Source organism: Poecilia latipinna, unplaced genomic scaffold, assembly GCF_001443285.1.
Source record: "Poecilia latipinna isolate Pla-1442-1.1 unplaced genomic scaffold, P_latipinna-1.0 Scaffold231, whole genome shotgun sequence".
Classification (NCBI taxonomy): Eukaryota; Metazoa; Chordata; class Actinopteri; order Cyprinodontiformes; family Poeciliidae; genus Poecilia; species Poecilia latipinna.
Genome location: NW_015112847.1, coordinates 415,399 through 433,370, shown reverse-complemented (window position 1 = coordinate 433,370; position 17,972 = coordinate 415,399). Strand labels below are relative to the sequence as shown.

Below are 17,972 nucleotides of genomic sequence, written 5' to 3'. Positions count from 1 at the left end.
TCCCTGAGTTGATCAGTGGGCTTTTTCCAACTTTGTTTAACATAGACATAATTAAAAAAAAAAAAAAAAAAAAAAAAAAAAAAACATAGTTTATTATTTTCCATAAATTATCAAAGATTATCCAAAAATATACTTTTCTTGGATACTTTGGTGACTGTCTTTGGATATTCAAAAATGAACATATTTTTCATGTAGTTTATCTTGGTGGGGGGAGGGAAGGGTTTATTAATTTCTATAAATTATCAACATTTTTCCAATATTAAGCACATGGTGGCTGTGAAAAGTTTGCACACTGCAACTCTTGAACTTTATAACTGTAAAGATGTCTGCTTTAGTCATATTAAAGATGTTCTCTAAAGCTTCCTCTCTACACGTCTTACACATTTTGTGAAGCAAAAACAAAGCCCAGCTACAAATTGACAGTTATCCTTAATTGTCCATGTTCAGACTGCTTTATGTAAATGACAAGTCGTTCACTTTTGTAGAACCATACACATGATTTTAGTGTGTGGAAAATGAAACACAGAATCACTTTCCATTATGAGGCTAGCTAAAGACGTGATGGTTCCTGTGTTCCACTATAACTTTTTTAAACTCATGCTTTAAATAGAAGCTAAGTCACTCATGCCTTGAGATATTTCTTTACGTCACAAGAAAGTTTCCTGTTTCATTCATTTTACAAAGTCCCTAAAAACAGAAGCACTTGTGGCTAACATTTGTATGCATTTCAGGCATTTTTCTTGTATTTATGATGGGTGTATATTGTGTTTTAGAAATGTTCTAGTCCTCACACTGATTTCCACCATGTAACTGTTGCTATGTTTGATTAGCTTCACTATGGAAAAACGTTTTTGATTTTATTTCCATCCATTTGCCCACCCGAGTGACTGTCTTCGTTGTTTCTGTTTGTCGGCCGTTGTGCCTGTACATGGTTCTGTCTGTATGCATCATCAGGTTTTCTAAGTACTTCACTGAATTCCTAATAATATCATGAACTCACATTAGTTTAGTTTAGCCATCTGAGTGAAGAAAATATTCATCAACGCACAGGAAAATTTTTTATCACTGATAGTGGCTAATGGCATTTTCTTTAATAAATGTATATTTTTGTTTGAGGACAGACATCAAAACAAAAGTGGGAAATAAATTGAGCTCTTAAGTAAAAGTATTGATTTGAATTGTTAGGCTGACAAATATGTTGAAAATACTTTTTGATCTGATTTTTAATCATAATGTGGTATAGAAAAATACATAATTATCTTAACAATTATAATAACTCTTAACACATCTAAATCATGTCTGTTTCCAACTTTAACCACATTTACGGCTGGAGGAATCCCTAAAACGGCAAAAGGAATCAGCCTAAACTCTTGACTTGTTTATTCTCAAACTCTAATGCACAAATTGCTTTCTGCAAAAATAGAAACACAAAAACACAAACACCTGCCTCCTGTGCAAACTGCACAGCTGTGCAGTTAATTTAAATCTAAATGGAAAACTGATCCTGAGTGTAAACAACAGCCAACTTTCACTTCCCTCTTAGAGTAACTGAGATCTTACCCCATTAAGTGTGTGTATCCTATAAAAGTGTAGAAAGGGGTTTTGTGAAGTGAGAAGACAATTTATTGTTTAAATGAGTTTAAATTATGTTCAGTGTTCAATTACTGCAGCTACCTTTCCTGAGTGCACTTTTTTGCTGTTAGTTTTCTACTATTCGGCACTGTCTGTTTTAACATGCCGTTAAATGAATCATGTGGTTATTAGCGCCGCTGGCTGTTAATATGAAGCTTTACAGAGATAAATAGTATTTTACCTCCTTTGCATGTTGTGGCTATAATTTATTTAACCACACAAAACATGAGTGTTGGAAAGCTTACATAATGAAGCCATCAAAAGCCATCTTCGATAAGCCATTTAAAATGCCAAAGCATAACCTTTAGTTGTAAAGGTTCAAAAAGTCAAATAAAACGTTTTTGAATGCGCTAATTGGCTTGCAATCTTGATACTGACAAATGGGCTATGATAATAGTCTTTGTGTTATTCATGGGTCCCACTCATTTTGTCCCTTCACCAATTCTTAGCCCCACTTCATCACTATTGCATCTTGAACCTGTAAACAAACTTTTTTTTAATACCTAGTTCCTTGAACCTTGGTGTATCAGGGTTTTTCTCATTGTAATTCAAATTTATTGCAAATTTTGAGGATAAATTATAATAAAAATACTCAAACTTGACAAATAACAAAATTGAATAGTAAAACGTAATTGCAAACTCTGTATTGTCCCTACTACAATTTCCATTTGAATCAAAAGACTCTCGTAAATAATGACAGAGAAAGACCCTTGATCCAACCAGACTCAGCCACTTAAGAGCTCTAAACACGTAAGCTTTTGATGTTGATTTAACATGATAATTTCTATTAAAGGCGAATAAAAATTTGGTCAGTTTCTTTTACAGCTTTAACGCATTTGCAGAATTTCTGAGTGTTTTTTTTTTTTACTTTTTTTTTTATTCCAGTGTTTAGTTTTGTGAATTATGAAGATGAATAATCATAACATCCTACATCATTATATTCCAGTTCCAGTTGGTTAACAGAGAATGACTCCTAATTAGCAGCGACAAATATCCCACAGTCTGGTATATACTGACGCCTGGTTGTTCGGCGGTAGACGGCACCATTTTGTTCTGGGAAAAAGTCAATCATGAAGCCCCTTTGTGAAAGTTGTTTGAGAAAAACATTTGACAATCTTTATAAAATATGAAGCTGCAGTACCTGAAACTGGCTGGCTGCCTCAAGTATTCTCTGGACATTTGAGTGCGTGAGGAGGGCTCGGCTGGTGTAGGTGTACTCCAAGAGAGAGCGCATGGTCCCGCTGTCCAAGCCTTTTATCTCCACACGCTCCTCATGACTCTCCTTGAGGCCACTGCAAAACATGGCCCTGTTCGAACACACATTGGGTCAGTGAAGCTAGAAGTCCCACCACAATGCCTTCACTGATAACTGGATTGCTTTTACCTGAAGTACTGACTGGCAGCAGCCAGAATGGCCCTGTGGCAGAGGAAGTCCTGCCCTTGAACACAGAGGGTCACATCGGTCAGCTCTCTGTTCACCCTCAGGGTTTCCATCCCTCTCTGTAGCTCCACAGGCAGGCCTCCATCTTGCCAACATAGCTCGCTTGCACCTCCTGGTTTCTCTTTCTCGTCAGTCAGACTGGACCCGCTTGCGAGTGGCGACACTGGACAGTCTGTCGTCCTTTCCAGTGAGTCGCTCATCTTTCTTTCCACTAGCAGTTTCCACTGAGGTAAAGTTTCCACTGAAGAAAACCAGTCAGCAGCTTCAGAAGCACCTCAAGGCTCGCTAAGACAGAAGACAAAAAAAAAAAAGCAAACCTTTGTGGTTCACAGTGAGAGCAGTTGTGACGCTTTGAGATGAGGATTTGTTGTTTTTTTTTTCTCTCTTCTGTCCTCTTCATACTTCCTATTCCTGTTCTGTGGGGAACATGCGTGTGTAGCAATACTTGTTTCTAAACACTTCCTCTTCAAATGTGCTGATCAAATTTCCCCTAGCTCACCTAATATTCCTCTTTTTGCAGAAAAAAAAACAAACAAAAAAAACGATTCTAGACCTCGTGCTGTAGACCTCAACAAAGAGAGATAATAGTAAACAAAGCCAATCAGCAGCTTGAAGTAGATGCCTTTTATTCAACTCTGTAGTTACTTACTCTCCTCTACTCTGGCTGACTTACAGGGAAAACCTGCTTATACTTTAAATGAGAGATGTACATAAGTTGTACTTTTATTGCCACTTTTATCAAAATCGAGGCATAGCCTCGAATTTGAAAATGTCTTAATCTTTCTAATTCCAATCATTTCGGCAGAGTGAACAACTAGTCTTATGCTGCATCAGTGTGTGAACTACAATGCGTAAAAACGTGCTCCCCTGGGATCTTGGTTTTATATGACAACTAAGAATCCATGCTGCATGGGCATTAATGCAATGTTTCAACAGTCAGTGATAATATGAACCATGTCATTGGGAAATCCTGACTGGCACCAAGTATCAAAGATTTGAGATTTTTTACATCTATTTGAAGGATATTTTGCCCAGTCCTCTTTGTAAAATTGCACAACTTAGGTCACCTATGAAGTTTATTTCCACATAAATATCCTGTTTAGTATCATGCCAGAAAACCACAATTAGAAATTGATTCTTACTTTGACTGAGCCACAACAAAACCTCTCTTTGTTTTTTTGTTTTTTTTTTTTTTTTATCATTTGCAGGTTGATTTCCTGGTTGAACCATGAACTGTAGTCAGACACTCTCCTTTATGATTTTCTGGTAAAGATAACCTAAAATCACAATTTGAAAACAGTGTTTTACATTTACTCTGCTTATCACTGTCTGATGATGAAATTTCTTTGAAATTTTTTTTAAAAAGGAAAATGCTTTTTTATACAACTGGAAAGCAACAAACATTCGAGCTTGACATTTGGACACATTCACTGGTATAGTCTGTCACAAATGAATCTCAATAAATTGCAATATCTTTGAAAAAAGTTAAAGTGAAACTTGTGTATCATAAGTAAAAAACTCATTGCACAATGAGGGATACTAAAGCAAATCAATTAATTGAAGGAATTACGAGCTATCGCTATTAAAATCCAAAATAAAGTTTCTTTAAAAATTGGAATATTAAATAGTAACAAGTAATAAAAAAAAGAATAATTAAGACAAAAACATTGTCATAGCCAAAATAAACATGGCGACAACCGCTGTCTTGACAGCTTTCAACACAATGTCACTAACCCCCTCAACAAGTTGGCTAAGCCTCGAAAGGTCATTGCTAAAGAAACTGTCCACAGAGTGATTTATCAAAGTATATTCACAGGAAGTTGGGTGGGAGGAAAACATGAGTAGAAAAAGGTTCACAAGCAACATGGATTACTATAGTGGAGGAGATCGAAAAGCACAGCCCATTTAAGAGATTCAGCATTGTAAAAGTTTCAAGAGGCATTACACACAGGTGTACGAAAGACATGAGGTACAACTGTTGTATTTCTTTCTTAAGTCACACTTGGCCTTTAGACAATTTCAGAAGCATCTTATGATGATGGCTCAGTGGTCTGTAGATACTTACTCTCCCCTGCTTACTCCTCGGTAACTCCTAGTTACTTACCCCTGAGATTTCAGTAAGTTTTGAATTTTCTTTGGAAACCAATGTCCCCGGTTGAGAGACACAGAATCCATGCTGCCTGGGCAATAGTGCAAGGTTTCAACTGTCAGTGATAACATGAAGCATGTCATCTGATGGTTTTGGTTCACTGAATATCATCAAACTTTACGGTAGCACAACCACACAGCAGGAAGTTTTAGACTACCTTATGTTTCCCTCTGCTGGTTTAACGACAATAGTATCACTGTGCTTCATTCGCCAGCAAACTGGCCTAAATAAGCGATAGTGAATTTGGTGTGTCAAATTCAGCAATTACCTCCTCCCCTCTGGTGGAGGCTTGAGGAACTACAGGTGGTAAAAACCAGGTTTGTTCATGAGTCAAAGATGCAGTAATGTAATAAACAATCCTACTTTTGGAATGTTGACAGTAATTGAAAATCTTTTTTCTTTTTTCAATTTATCAGTTTCAAATAATGTAACAATAAAATAAAATCAATCAATGCTTTAGCGAACAAACTTAAAAACATATGCATCTGTAATTAATTTGTAATGCAGTACAAATGAACTGTGTATTAATTTGTACAATATGTAAAGATTCTACATATTATAATTGAAGTTAGGGTTGAATATTCAGAAAGAATATTTTGATGAAAATTTGGCGTTGGCAATTTTAAACAGTCAGAATATAACGTGTAATCAATATAATAAACTAACAAATTTCATAGTCATATACCAAAATAGCAAAAATAATCAAAACGTAGTAATTTGGAATAGAAAAGATGATTGAAATTTAAGTGAAACAAAAAAGTTAATGGGGGTTGATAAAAATAAGGAACGAGTCCAAGAGAATGGATACTACAAAGGGGTGAGATTAAGTTTACAAGAGTCAAATAAAATCAAAAGCAATGAGTGACAAATGTTAAACAATCAAAAAAACTACATAGGATTGCCAAGACATTTTATTGCAAATTTCTGGAGGGCTATGACGGTAGGGAGCATCTAGCATCTAGCGGCACATTGTCACTGTGGGGTTCATGTATCCTTTGATTCTTGTAAAAAGAACCATCAAAGCTACATACAGCATTGAAAGACCTTGTTCTTTTTTTTTTTAATTAAATGAAAACGTTACATTCATTTGAAAAGGGCAGCGCTTGTAACCAAGTCTTTGATTCATCTGAATGTGGTTCCTCATGAACTACTGACTCCAGCTGGAGTCAACACCTTGCAAACTCCTTCAAACTCTTTGGAGTGCTCCTATAGGCTACAGTTACTAATGACATGCATTTTCTTCCACTCAACCTCCTATTAATATGCTCTGGATTGAGTACTGTATGAAGACCCACATTCTTTTGTCATTATCTTTCATAGCTTAACCCTCCTTGTTACATACGATGATTGTTACAAAACATTCATAGTCTACATAGGAATGTTTTAGTTTTTAGATAATTTTTAACTTCCCTAAGGTACTATATTTTTGGTTTTACCTTTTGAATTTCAGAAGCAATTTTTTTTTGGTGATATTTTAATTTGCTGATCAGGACCTTTACATACTTGATAATAAAAAATATTGATAAACCAGCTAAAACACAAACCATGGGAACTATTTAATCAATGTTAACGACGATTAATTCAGCAGTTTGGTTTGTTAGGGCCGATATTCACACAAATTCAGAAAAAAAAAACGTCTTCATATTATAATGTAGCTAATGATATGTACATAAAAGTCCATGTTTTAACAATTTAAAGTAAAAAAAAATAAAACTAACAAATACAGGGTCAGCAAGCTGGAGAACGCTGCTGTCTGTGCCACCTCTTTTAGACACGAGTACGAGTTTAGATCATGGGACGAATCTGTAGGTCTGACAACTTACCACTAGGCGGCAGTGTTGTCCCATTAATGTTTTAAGGACGCATTTGAAGTCGTTTTAGGACCAAATTCACGCTGCTTAGAAATAGGTACATTTTTTTATGTTACTTGTTACTTAGCAACGTCTATCAACCCCGCGACGTTTTAAAAAGACATTAAAATATGCTAATATTATTATCATGGCTACACTACTAACTGAACAGGTATGATCTGTTCTGTGGGTGTTGCCCACAGCAGTACTGTCCACTGTACAGTGACTTTCCACAACTATTCATAAAATAAACGCCTCTAATCTGTAGCGTTAGCATTTGCGGCTTGTCTTTTGTTCCGACATCAGACATAAACCAAAGGAAGTCCTTACTCAGAACTGCAACAGCAAGTCGCTCTTTACCCACTTAACTCTACTACCTGCTCGCTGCGCATGTACCTTTTCTCTTGACATTGTACCGGTGTTACAGACGTAACACCGGAAAATGTATGTTTCTTCCTCTTGCCTAATATCGAGGGGAAGACTAACGCAGCCAAATTCGCTAGACAAGGGACACACAAACTAGTGTGTGCTGCGAACAACGTCTTGCATGCGTTCACAATGAAGTTCTCGGTGTTCTCCCCGTGGAGACCCTTCTTATTGATTTCACTGGGTTTATTTCTACTATGCGGTAAGTAGGACAACTATTGAACTTATATTGTGTTTCGCAAAGTCACGTTAAAGTCAATATGTAATGTGAGACTTATTGGGACTATTTATCATTAATGAATTCAACTTGAATTGACTACATAAAAGGTAAAAGTTACAACCCAGTTTTAAGTTTCTAATAAGCTTCGCGTGTTTCTGTGATTACCTTGAAAACATTTTTTGACTTCTGGGAGCGAGTTCACTTAATATTTAGTCTCGTTTTGGGTCGTTATTCTTAATAATTCATATTAGGTAAATTGAAGCTAATGAATTACTTCTGATAATAGTTTTAATACAAAACACCATTGTTTAAATTGAATCTTACTAAGCCCCTGTCTTTGTAATTGTAATTTTATATTTAAAGACTTTGAACAGCAATACATATGCATCATATTATTATTATTATTATTATTATTATTAAATAATAATAATATATAAGTAATGTTTTCTGTTTCCATAGGAATCATAATAATGATTATTATAGTTATAATTAGTAGTAGTCGTGATAGTAGTAGTGTTACTGTACTGTAACATTACATTCTCTGTAAATGTGGAGACTCATATTTCTTGTAATGTTCATGTTCAGTTTTTAACTAGTCGACAGACGACAAGTGATGTACTCTTAAAGCAAGGTGGTAGCAAAAAATACACCTATAGATAAAGTCAATAAAACTAATATAAAATATTAGGTATCAAGAAATAAAATAACATGTTGGGAGCTGGAGTCACAGGACAGGCAAAAAGATAAAATACCCAAAAAGGATAATTCAGTGAAGCAGAGAGTTCATAAGCCTTTGGGAGGAAGTTTCAGTCAAATGTTCTACATTTGATGCTGCTTAGCCTTCTGTCTCCAGGTCATAGGTTTGACGCTTCCCTCAATATGCGGGACAATGTACTCCACTACCTGCTGTGGCTGATATCCTCAGCTGAGGGAAGTCAGTCACTTTGTTTTTTGGTAGATTGGACTTCCAGCAGCCAAGCACTTCCTGTTTGGTGATATCATGCATACTCATCACCTCAATAACTGAAAAAGGGTCTGTATGAGTCAAGCTTGCTTCAGACCTCTGTTGAAATACAGAAATGATCGTGTCTTGTTTATGATGCTTGCTGGGAAGTCTGTGTACATACCATATAAGGGCATTCACCTCCAGTCTCAAGTACTTCAGAGCCTCTAACACGGGGTGTCCACAGTCGGTCCTCGAGGGCCGGCATCCTGCATGCTTTAGTTCTCTCCCTGGTTTAACGCACATGGATCAAATGATGGCTCGTTAGAAGGCCTAAGAAGAACATTGACCTGCTGAAAAGGTTGTTGCTACCACCAGGGAGAGAACTAAAACATGCAGGATGCCGGCCCTCGAGGACCAACTTTGGGCACCCCTGCTCTAACATCTCCGTCCTTCTTCCTATCAACTTTGACCGGCTACCCTGTCTCTGCTGTGGGAAAGCTGTCATACAGTCCAATGTTTCTACCACCATGTTTAACTATTTTTCAGTTTTCTTTCAAAAATGTTTTTTTTTTTTTTTTGCAATCTTCCATTAAAGCCAGATATGTGAAGAGCATGATTAATAGTTTCTGTAGACAGATTATTTAAACTGAATTATAGATCTCAGCAGTTGCTCCAGAGTTAAGATAGGCCTCTTGGTTGCTTCTGTGGTTAATTCTTACCGTTAGTTTTGGTGGATGGCCATGTTTTAGCCATGTCTTGTGTCTTATGCTTTCCAGTTTTGAAGGATGTTGTTTATATAACCTAACCACCATTTAATCATCTTTACAACTTAACCCCTTGACCAGTCTGCCCTGTTCCCTGATCCTCATGATGCTGTTTGCTCGAACAAACCTACAAGACTTTCTCAAACCTCCTGGATTTATACTGAGATTAAATTGCACAAAGTTAGACCGTATTTACAAAGAATTATATGATGCCAGAGCAAATGGGGTGAATGAAAATAGCACTTAAAAATTATTGTTGGAAAAAAAACATGGATCATATTACTTCCTGTTCAACATTATTTAAAAATCCTATAGAAGTAATTAGAGGGAATGCAATTGCAAATAAATTTAGAGCTATGCCTTTCCAAGTCCACAAGTCTTTTGTACACGTTTGCCTCACATCTGTCCATTCATTATATCATCAAGCAGACATATTTTACAAGCCAATGTAGCCACTAGAGCTTTAGTTTCAAAAACCCTCAATCATTACCTATTACTAATTTCATTATCTCTGTTTTGGCTTTGCTTTGTTCCTTAGAGGCCCAAGTGAACACTGAGATTCAGGCTGGGCCCCTGTATCGTGTGGTCGGCTCTCTGCTCTCCATCTCCTGCAACGCAAGTGGATTTTCCAACCCCAATTCTAAAAAAGATTTTGAGATTCGCATGAAAGATCCTGCAAAGCCCTTTCAAGAAATCAATGTCATGAGCACCAGAGAGTCAGACTTTAGCTATGCTCGTTTTTCGTCTCGTATACGAAAAAATGAGATTTCTATCAAACATGTTGATTCAAACTCAATCATATTTGAAATACAATACCTACAGAAGGAGGATGACGGGGAATATGAATGCACCGTAGTCAATCCAGAATATACATACAATGGAGTCTACTCTGCAAAGACAGTCGTTAAAGGTAACTAGTTATTCTTTTAGCTGCAACACCTGTAAGCATGGCTATAAAATGTAAATGGTACAATGTCTATCTTTCTTGCATTGCTACAGTGATTGACAATTCCCTAAGTGTTACATCCACTGACCCCCCCACCTCACTGAGCTATAACGAAGGGGAAGCTCTCTCTTTGACATGCCAAGCCTCCACCAACACCATCCAGCACGTCCATCTGGCTTTCGCCTGGTACCTCCATAAAGAAGGGGCACAAGACGCTAAACCGATCATTTCTTTGGACAGAGATTTCACACTGGCTCCAGGTGAGGATTTTGAGCGGCGCTACAGAGATGAAGCCATTAGATTAGACAAATTAGATGAGGCCACGTACAGGCTTAATATTGCTGAGCTTGAGCAGTCAGACCAGGGTCAGATCTACTGCCAAGCTCAGGAGTGGATCCAAGATCCTGATCGTTCCTGGTACAAGATTTCTCAGAAGGATGCAGAGAAAATTCCCCTCACAGTCAAAGCAAAAGGTAAGATGAAGCAACCATTTAACCTACCTTAATTAGTGCCCTGAACTAAGTGGCATGTCTTGAAATGAATCAGCACTTGTTAGCATATTTTTGTGGCTTCTCAATAAGAAGTTCATGGCGTTTTGTATTCTTTTATCCTGTGTAGTGGTGACAGGCATGTCGGCTGTGCAAGTGAGTATTTCGGCACAGAATCCAGTCCAGGAGGGGCAGGAGCTGTTGCTTTCTTGTGGCATAAATGCACAGAACCTCGCAAAACGGTTCTTCTCCGTAGCGTGGCTCTGGAACGGAACTGAGCTGGCCAAAATCGGCCCTACAGGCATTCTGACTGTGAGGCAAGAATATATCGACAGAGAGAGAAATGGAGAGCTAAAAGCCACGCGGACTGGGAATAATAACTACCAACTCAGGATAAAGCCAGTGAAAACTACGGATAAAGGGAGTTACAGCTGCAGGGCATGGCCAGAGGAGAGAGGAGAAGACGGAAACTTTAATCAAGGAGCAGATCAAGACTCCCAGCCCATGGACATCAACATCTATACTCCAGGTTGGTTGAGATGAACTCAAGCTGAACTAAATCTTTGCATAAATGATCCTTAACTCCTAGACAGTGCCTTGTAAAAATGATTCATGCCCCTTCACACGCTGTTTTTTGCACAAGAAGGTACTCTAATGTGATTAATTTTAACTGATAACACCACTTAATAGTCGACTGTGATGTAGCTGGAATGTGAAGTATGGTGTGAAACATTTTGCTAATTAAAAAATCTGAAAGGGTGACCTGCATTTGTCTTCAGCCCATTTAACATGAATATAATTGAAGTATATAAAACAGAAATGCACAGCAAACATGACATTATATATTAGAAATAAATTAAAATGTGAAAATAAACAAATAATTTAATTATTATTTTAAAATGTAAAAAATAAACATTTTACTGCCTAAATTGAAATAACATAGCATAGCAAAAGATGTGTCTGCAGCTAAAAACATACTTTCAACATCAACTTGTTAAAAGCTCAGCCCTTTCTGCTTGACTTAACATCAACACAGCGCAGGGCGAGTTGATTATTGTTTGGATATACTGACTAATACTTGGATAACAAAAAGTGCTTAATAGGAGATTAGTTTTACAGAATTCAAATCAGGTGAATTTTAAAATACAAATCAGGTGAATTTTAAAATACATTGTATGTTTATATATATATATATATATATATATATATATATATATATATATATATATATATATATATATATATATATATATATAGAGAGAGAGAGAGAGAGAGAGAGAGAGAGAGAGAGAGAGAGAGAGAGAGAGATGGATAGATATTTCATCATATTACAAAAACTTGTGGTTAGACTTAAAAACTGCCATTCACAGAGATTTATAATCCAACTATACTCAGTTTGATTGATTTTGCAAAGACAAACAGGCCTGCACTCAGATAACTGCAACTCAGATATGGATATTTGAGTTTATCCTACAAAGTGGGGACTCAGGTATAATACCAAGATAAATCACGTTTTCCATATTATTAAAAAAAAACTTGAGAAAACATGTTACTTCTCTTTAATCCTCCAATTTATTCTGCTTGTGTCTATCAAACTAGAATTGATTGAAATTGTTTAACTTATTAAAAATACTCCAAATTTGTGGTTCTAAGATAATAAAAAGTGAAAGTATTCAAAGTTAATAAATTCTTTTGCAAAGGAGTATACATTAGTTTTCATTGATGAGAGGTTGCTGATGACAAAGTTGATAACAATTTGCTTTCTGTCATCATTTTCTGTCAAACCCAGTCACATCTGCTGCCTTATCTGCTTACAGAAAGTGGACTCTCAGTCAAAATGGATAACGTGATGCAACCTCCTGCTCCAGGAGAGAAATTAAAGCTTATTTGTGAAGCTGATGGGGTCAAAGGTCAGCTCTCTGTCACCTGGGACCGCAAGGCCTCACTTTCCACGTCGTCTTTGTTTGCCAACGTCATCAGTCTAAATGAGAACGGTGTCACAGATAAAGCAGGGGCTTTTGCAAGTCGTGAGGTGAGAGTGACGCGTCCGACGACGAACAAATTTGTCTTCGAGCTGGCTGATGTTACAGAGCTTGATTCGGGTACCTATAAGTGCACTGTCTCTGAAACGCAACCCAACGGCAGAATCCAAAGCCAGACGACAAATGTCAACGTCAATGTGAAGTCTATTGGTAAGACGTGTGTGTTTGTTTTACACAGTTTATTCAAGATAAATGATGAAACCTACACATTTTTATTTAAGACAGATGATTAATAAAGATATACTTTCTGCCTGTGACACATCAGACAAACTATTGTACAAAAAGAGACATTTAGTGGTCACATAGTATACCAACTGTTCCAGAAATACCACACACTTTGGTCAGATGAGCCTAGGACTGAACTTTTCGTGTGCAAATATGAATGTGGAGATGCACCACACTTAACCACCACAGCTACAAATGGTGTAGTAGCTGTAATGCTGGGGGTATCCTGACCTCTTCATGACACGGTTAGATGCTGGATGGCCTGTTGCAAGATTGCCTTTAGGTTAAAATAAATTATCAAGGTTCCCTGGTTGCTCAACTTAGTCATTCATAACTCCTCTAGTGAGTTATGAGGAGTTATGAGGAGTTGGTTAGGGGGTTTAGTCCCCCTAACCAACATCTGGTCAAACTATAATATTACACACAAGAAAATGTAAAAAAAATAAATAAATAAATACAAAAAAATAAATACATAATTTTAAGTTTAAAGATATATTACTTTATCAATTTGATTTATCTTTTTTTTTCTTTCCATTTCAATTTGTGTCTTAGAGTCAGCGGTAAAGATGGCACTGAGAAATCGAGAGCCTACGGTGACTGTGGGAAACGACGTACAATTAATGTGCAAAGTATCAGGTCCACGTGTGCCGATGACTCTTACTTGGAGCAAGGAGACAGAAGACTCCAACCTAAATACCATAGTGGTACTATACTCAAATGGTTCCATCAGCTGGTCTGGAGACCAGTACCGTTACCAAGTGCAGGTGGACAACCAGGGTAACACCGTCATGCACAATCTGAAAATCCTTCGTGCCAGCCACAGGGAAGCAGGGAAATACCAATGTATGGTGTCAGTTTTCCAGCATAACGTTTACAAAAAGCTTCCTCCATCCAATCTGGTGAATGTGCAAGTGCAAAATCCAGGTAATGCAGAAATTTGATGACTTGTTTTGTAGTTTTGCTTTCAGCTTTTCACCTTTGTACCTGTACTTATTTGTCTCTCACCTTTCTAGCAAGCAAACTTGCCATATCTTCCAATCACATCATTGTCCAAAGAATAAATACTGACATACAAATTGATTGCAAAGTTACCTCAAGAACATCTGAGTTTTCTCTATACGCTGTCACCTGGGAACTTCAACAAGATGCTGGAAGTAGGACCATTCTGACCTCAGACCTTAATGGCATCATTACGTTTGGGAAACAGATCAAAGAGAGTGACATGAAACGGATCAGCATGAAGCACACTGAAGGACCTACTTTTGAACTAACTATTCAGCAAGTCAGAATTTTAGACAAAGGCATTTATATGTGCAAGGTGGAGGAGTACCAACAAGATCCCTGGGGAGAATGGTATTTACTCTCAGAAAAAAATTCGACCACAACCGTTAATGTCATTGAACCAGGTAAGTTTCTATTTTCTTAATTTTAATTTTCTTTAATAATTTCTGATTCTGATGTATTTTACATTCGTCCCTTCTTATTTATATCCAATGGCTGCATTTAAAAGTTTAAAATACACTGCATGTTTAGAGAGAGAGAGAGAGAGAGAAAGAGAGAGAGATTTTATCATATTACAAACACAAACTTTAATGTGTTTTATTGGTATTTCATGTGATAAACATACAGAAAGTAGAGCATAATTGTGAAGTGAAACTACCATAAACTGCATATGCAGCTGCAAGTATTCTGAGACATGTGCTTACCAGCTTTGCAAAGATGTTGACTGAAATATCCTCTCATTCATCTCTGCAAAATAGCTTACGCTCAATCAAATAAGATGGCGAGCACAGGTGAACATATTTGGCCACAAATTCTAAACAGAAAATAGGTCTGGACTATATTCTGACGCATCCATGACCTCTGACCTAAACCATTCCATTGTATCTCTTACTATACGCTAAGGGTTCTTATTCAGCTGTAAGGTGAAAATCCAGATTCAAGTGCTTTACAACCGCTGAACAAAATCCCTTCCATGTCTAACCTGTGTTCACCTCAGTTTGTCTTCCCATCAACAAACCATCTCCCATGTCACTACTGAAGAAGACAAGCAAATAGCAGAACTGGATTTAATTGAGGGGTTTTGGTGTAAATAGGACCATGATAAACTTTAAACCCATGTATTCTTTACCTTCTTCACATTGATGCTCTTATTTGTTTTGTCAGTCACACAAAATATAATAAAATGTATGTAGTTCTAATGATACAAAATGTATGTAAATTAATGTTGCAAGAGTGTTTCTGCGACATACTTTACATTTTGAAGATGGAGTAGATTAATGTATGTACCTAAATAATACAATATTGCTTTTGTTCTCTAGAAATGTAACATGAGTAGAGTTAAAAAAAAAAAAAAGATAGGTGTACTTGTGAGAATCATTCACAGGTGGTTCCCCACAAGGGCTATCTGTAGATCATGTCAGCATGACTTTTGTTTACTTGTGTTGCAAAACCTGACTTCTGTATTTCTGTATCTTTGAGATGATCACTTCTTTTCTGACTGTTGTGTATAACACTTTTCTCTCAGTATTTTTTTCATTGCACAATCTACTTCTCACTGCGCCTATGTATATTTTTCTTCTCTTATGTTCTTTGTTGCAAAGTCATTTAATCCCCCTAACTTTTGTTTTTCCCCAGGAAGTTAGGTTTTTGCCTTATTAATGCATTCAACTGATATTTGCTCAAAGTATCCTTTTCTGCATTTTCTCACAGCAAAACAATTGTCCGTTGGAAAAATGGAGGCAGAGATGAACATAACCATTGCAGAGGATTTCTCCATTCCCTGTCACATCACCCAACAATCCAGCAATGAATCCCAGTTCCACGTCACATGGTTTCGGCAGCAAGGCACCGAAGATAAAACCATATTCACAGTTTACAGAAATTCTACCTTAAAAGCCAGCAACAAGAATGCCGTTGTAAGATATGATCACCCCTCCCCTCGCCAATTTGACCTTACGGTTTTAAAGTCCAATGCGGAAGACAGCGGCATGTATTTCTGTGAGGTAGAGGAGTGGATTCACGCTCCTGGTGACGGGTGGCAGAAGCATGCAGTGGAAAAGTCTGGAAATTTGAACGTGACTGTTGCTGCAGAGGGTAAGCTCTCTTTACCACTGAGCTAGTTTTCTTCTTGGGTGTTGCAAAATCACAAATGTTGAGACTTGTTCTTTTATTGCCACTTTCTTTCAGGGCACGCCAAAGCCACGACTGATCTGACATGGCAAGCCACTACTTGGATACCAATATATGCAATAACTGTCTTAATCGGCTTATGCATCATAACAATTCTCTCGTGCAAGCTGTGCAGGAAAAAGACTCCAGGAGAAAAGAAATCAGGTCATCCTCTCTGGACGGAACAGGTCCCCCTGGACATAAACTCTTAGCTCTGAATCAGTGAAACTAGAGCAATGTACAGACAAGTAAATCTCTTATTATGTCTAAGAAGGATATGAAAAAGTTTTTAAAATGTAAACTTTTGTTTTTTACTTTGAACATTTTTTTTATTATTATTAAATCTGCTATGACTGTTACAGAAAAAAAAAAGTTTTACTTTCTATGCCGGTGGGCATATCTTAGCTTTTATGAACAATTAAAATGAGTTACTACTCTGAAATGAAACAAGCATTTCTCAGATTGGAGCTAAAGTCTCTCTACACACTCATTTTTTTTTTTTTTTTCAGTTTCAAACTGGAAGTTGAGGTAGACAGCAGATTTTGTTTGTGGTTGTGCAGCTTCAAAAACATTCTTATTTTATGTTACAAAGTGTAAAAACTGTGGATTTTTTTTGTTCTTTTTTTATTGGAAATCATCTGAAACTTTGCATGTCCCGACCAGCAGCATGTCATGAAATGTGGTAATATTTGAAATCCTTGCAAAAAAAAAAAAAAAAAGAAGAAGGGGAAGTTTTCTGCGGTTGTGCATATGATGGTAGACACTATGCAAGCAGCTTTTGTGACAGACATTCTCACAATCGTTACATCTTTTTCTTTTTTCTTTTCTTTTTGTTTTTGAGAAAGACCCAGGCTTGCAAGGCAGTGTGGGTTAAAACCTGCATGTGTGCACATTAGCGCTTCTCTTATTTTGCAACTCTGATGACCAAATCTGATGATGTTAACATTTCTTATGCAAGTCATTCAGCTCACTGTGTTGCTGAGAGACAGAGTGGGTGTTTGTGTAACCTGTTTCTTGTGGCAATGACTTTATTTAATATTTACATTTTTTCAAATAAAAGCATTTCTGGAATTGACACAGCATAGTTTTCACATCCGTGTTGGTTTAACCCACAAACAGCAGCTTCTGTCAAAATAGCCAACATTTGCAGGTGCCTACATGCATGTTAACTCAGCATGCTTATGTTACAATACTAGCTTTTTTTTTTAAATCCAAACAAATGAGATCATATCTGATTTTTTTTTTTTTTAAGGACTAATGTCACATTGTTGCATTGATTATTGCTACAGCATTATCACAAGTCTGCCTAAAATGTCACTCGGACAGCGTCAGCTGATCAAGAACGCTTCTATTCGTGTTCTCACTAAAACCAGGAAGACAGAGCAAATCACCAAAGTTTTAAAGTTCTTACACTGGCTTCCCATAGCTCCAAGAATAGACTTTGAAATACTTTTACTAGATTATAAAATCACTGAATGGCTTATCACCAAAATACATTAAAGATCTGTAGTTGTTGTTTAATCTGAAAAGGATTAAAATTATGTTTAATAGTTAATAATTATGTTGTCTGGTTGTTTTGAACTACAGCATGTTTTTTTTTTTTTTTTTTTTTTTTTCTAAAAAACAGACGTTTTTTTTAAATTCCTCATCGCCTTCTTCTACCCCGACGAAT

The 17,972-nt window shown here is 36.8% G+C and overlaps 2 protein-coding genes across 7 annotated transcripts in view; one reads left to right on the top strand and one right to left on the bottom strand.

Moving 5' to 3' along the window:
* The window catches only part of klhl6 (kelch-like family member 6), a 46,175-nt gene that overhangs the window by 10,728 nt on the left and 17,475 nt on the right, over positions 1-17,972 (bottom strand). For 2 of the 6 annotated variants that reach the window (XM_015032134.1, XM_015032133.1), the window contains 4 exons: positions 3,573-3,640; positions 3,391-3,489; positions 3,017-3,314; positions 2,774-2,939 (listed from right to left, as the gene is read on the bottom strand). In XM_015032134.1, coding sequence (XP_014887620.1) covers positions 2,774-2,939; positions 3,017-3,273 — 423 coding nt within the window. In that variant the 5' untranslated portion in view covers positions 3,274-3,314; positions 3,391-3,489; positions 3,573-3,640. Of the gene's footprint in view, positions 1-2,773; positions 2,940-3,016; positions 3,315-3,390; positions 3,490-3,572; positions 4,698-8,845; positions 8,906-17,972 lie in introns of those variants that run through there. The other 4 variants (XM_015032135.1, XM_015032137.1, XM_015032136.1 and 1 more) reach the window with 4 other exon arrangements.
* On the top strand, positions 7,533-17,895 carry LOC106947259 (immunoglobulin superfamily member 2-like). The gene is made up of 9 exons (XM_015032130.1): positions 7,533-7,700; positions 9,967-10,338; positions 10,428-10,847; positions 10,993-11,391; positions 12,680-13,054; positions 13,682-14,053; positions 14,143-14,535; positions 15,842-16,225; positions 16,319-17,895. The coding sequence occupies exons 1-9, from the start codon at positions 7,631-7,633 to the stop codon at positions 16,510-16,512; spliced, it is 2,979 nt and encodes a 992-aa protein (XP_014887616.1). The 5' UTR covers positions 7,533-7,630; the 3' UTR covers positions 16,513-17,895.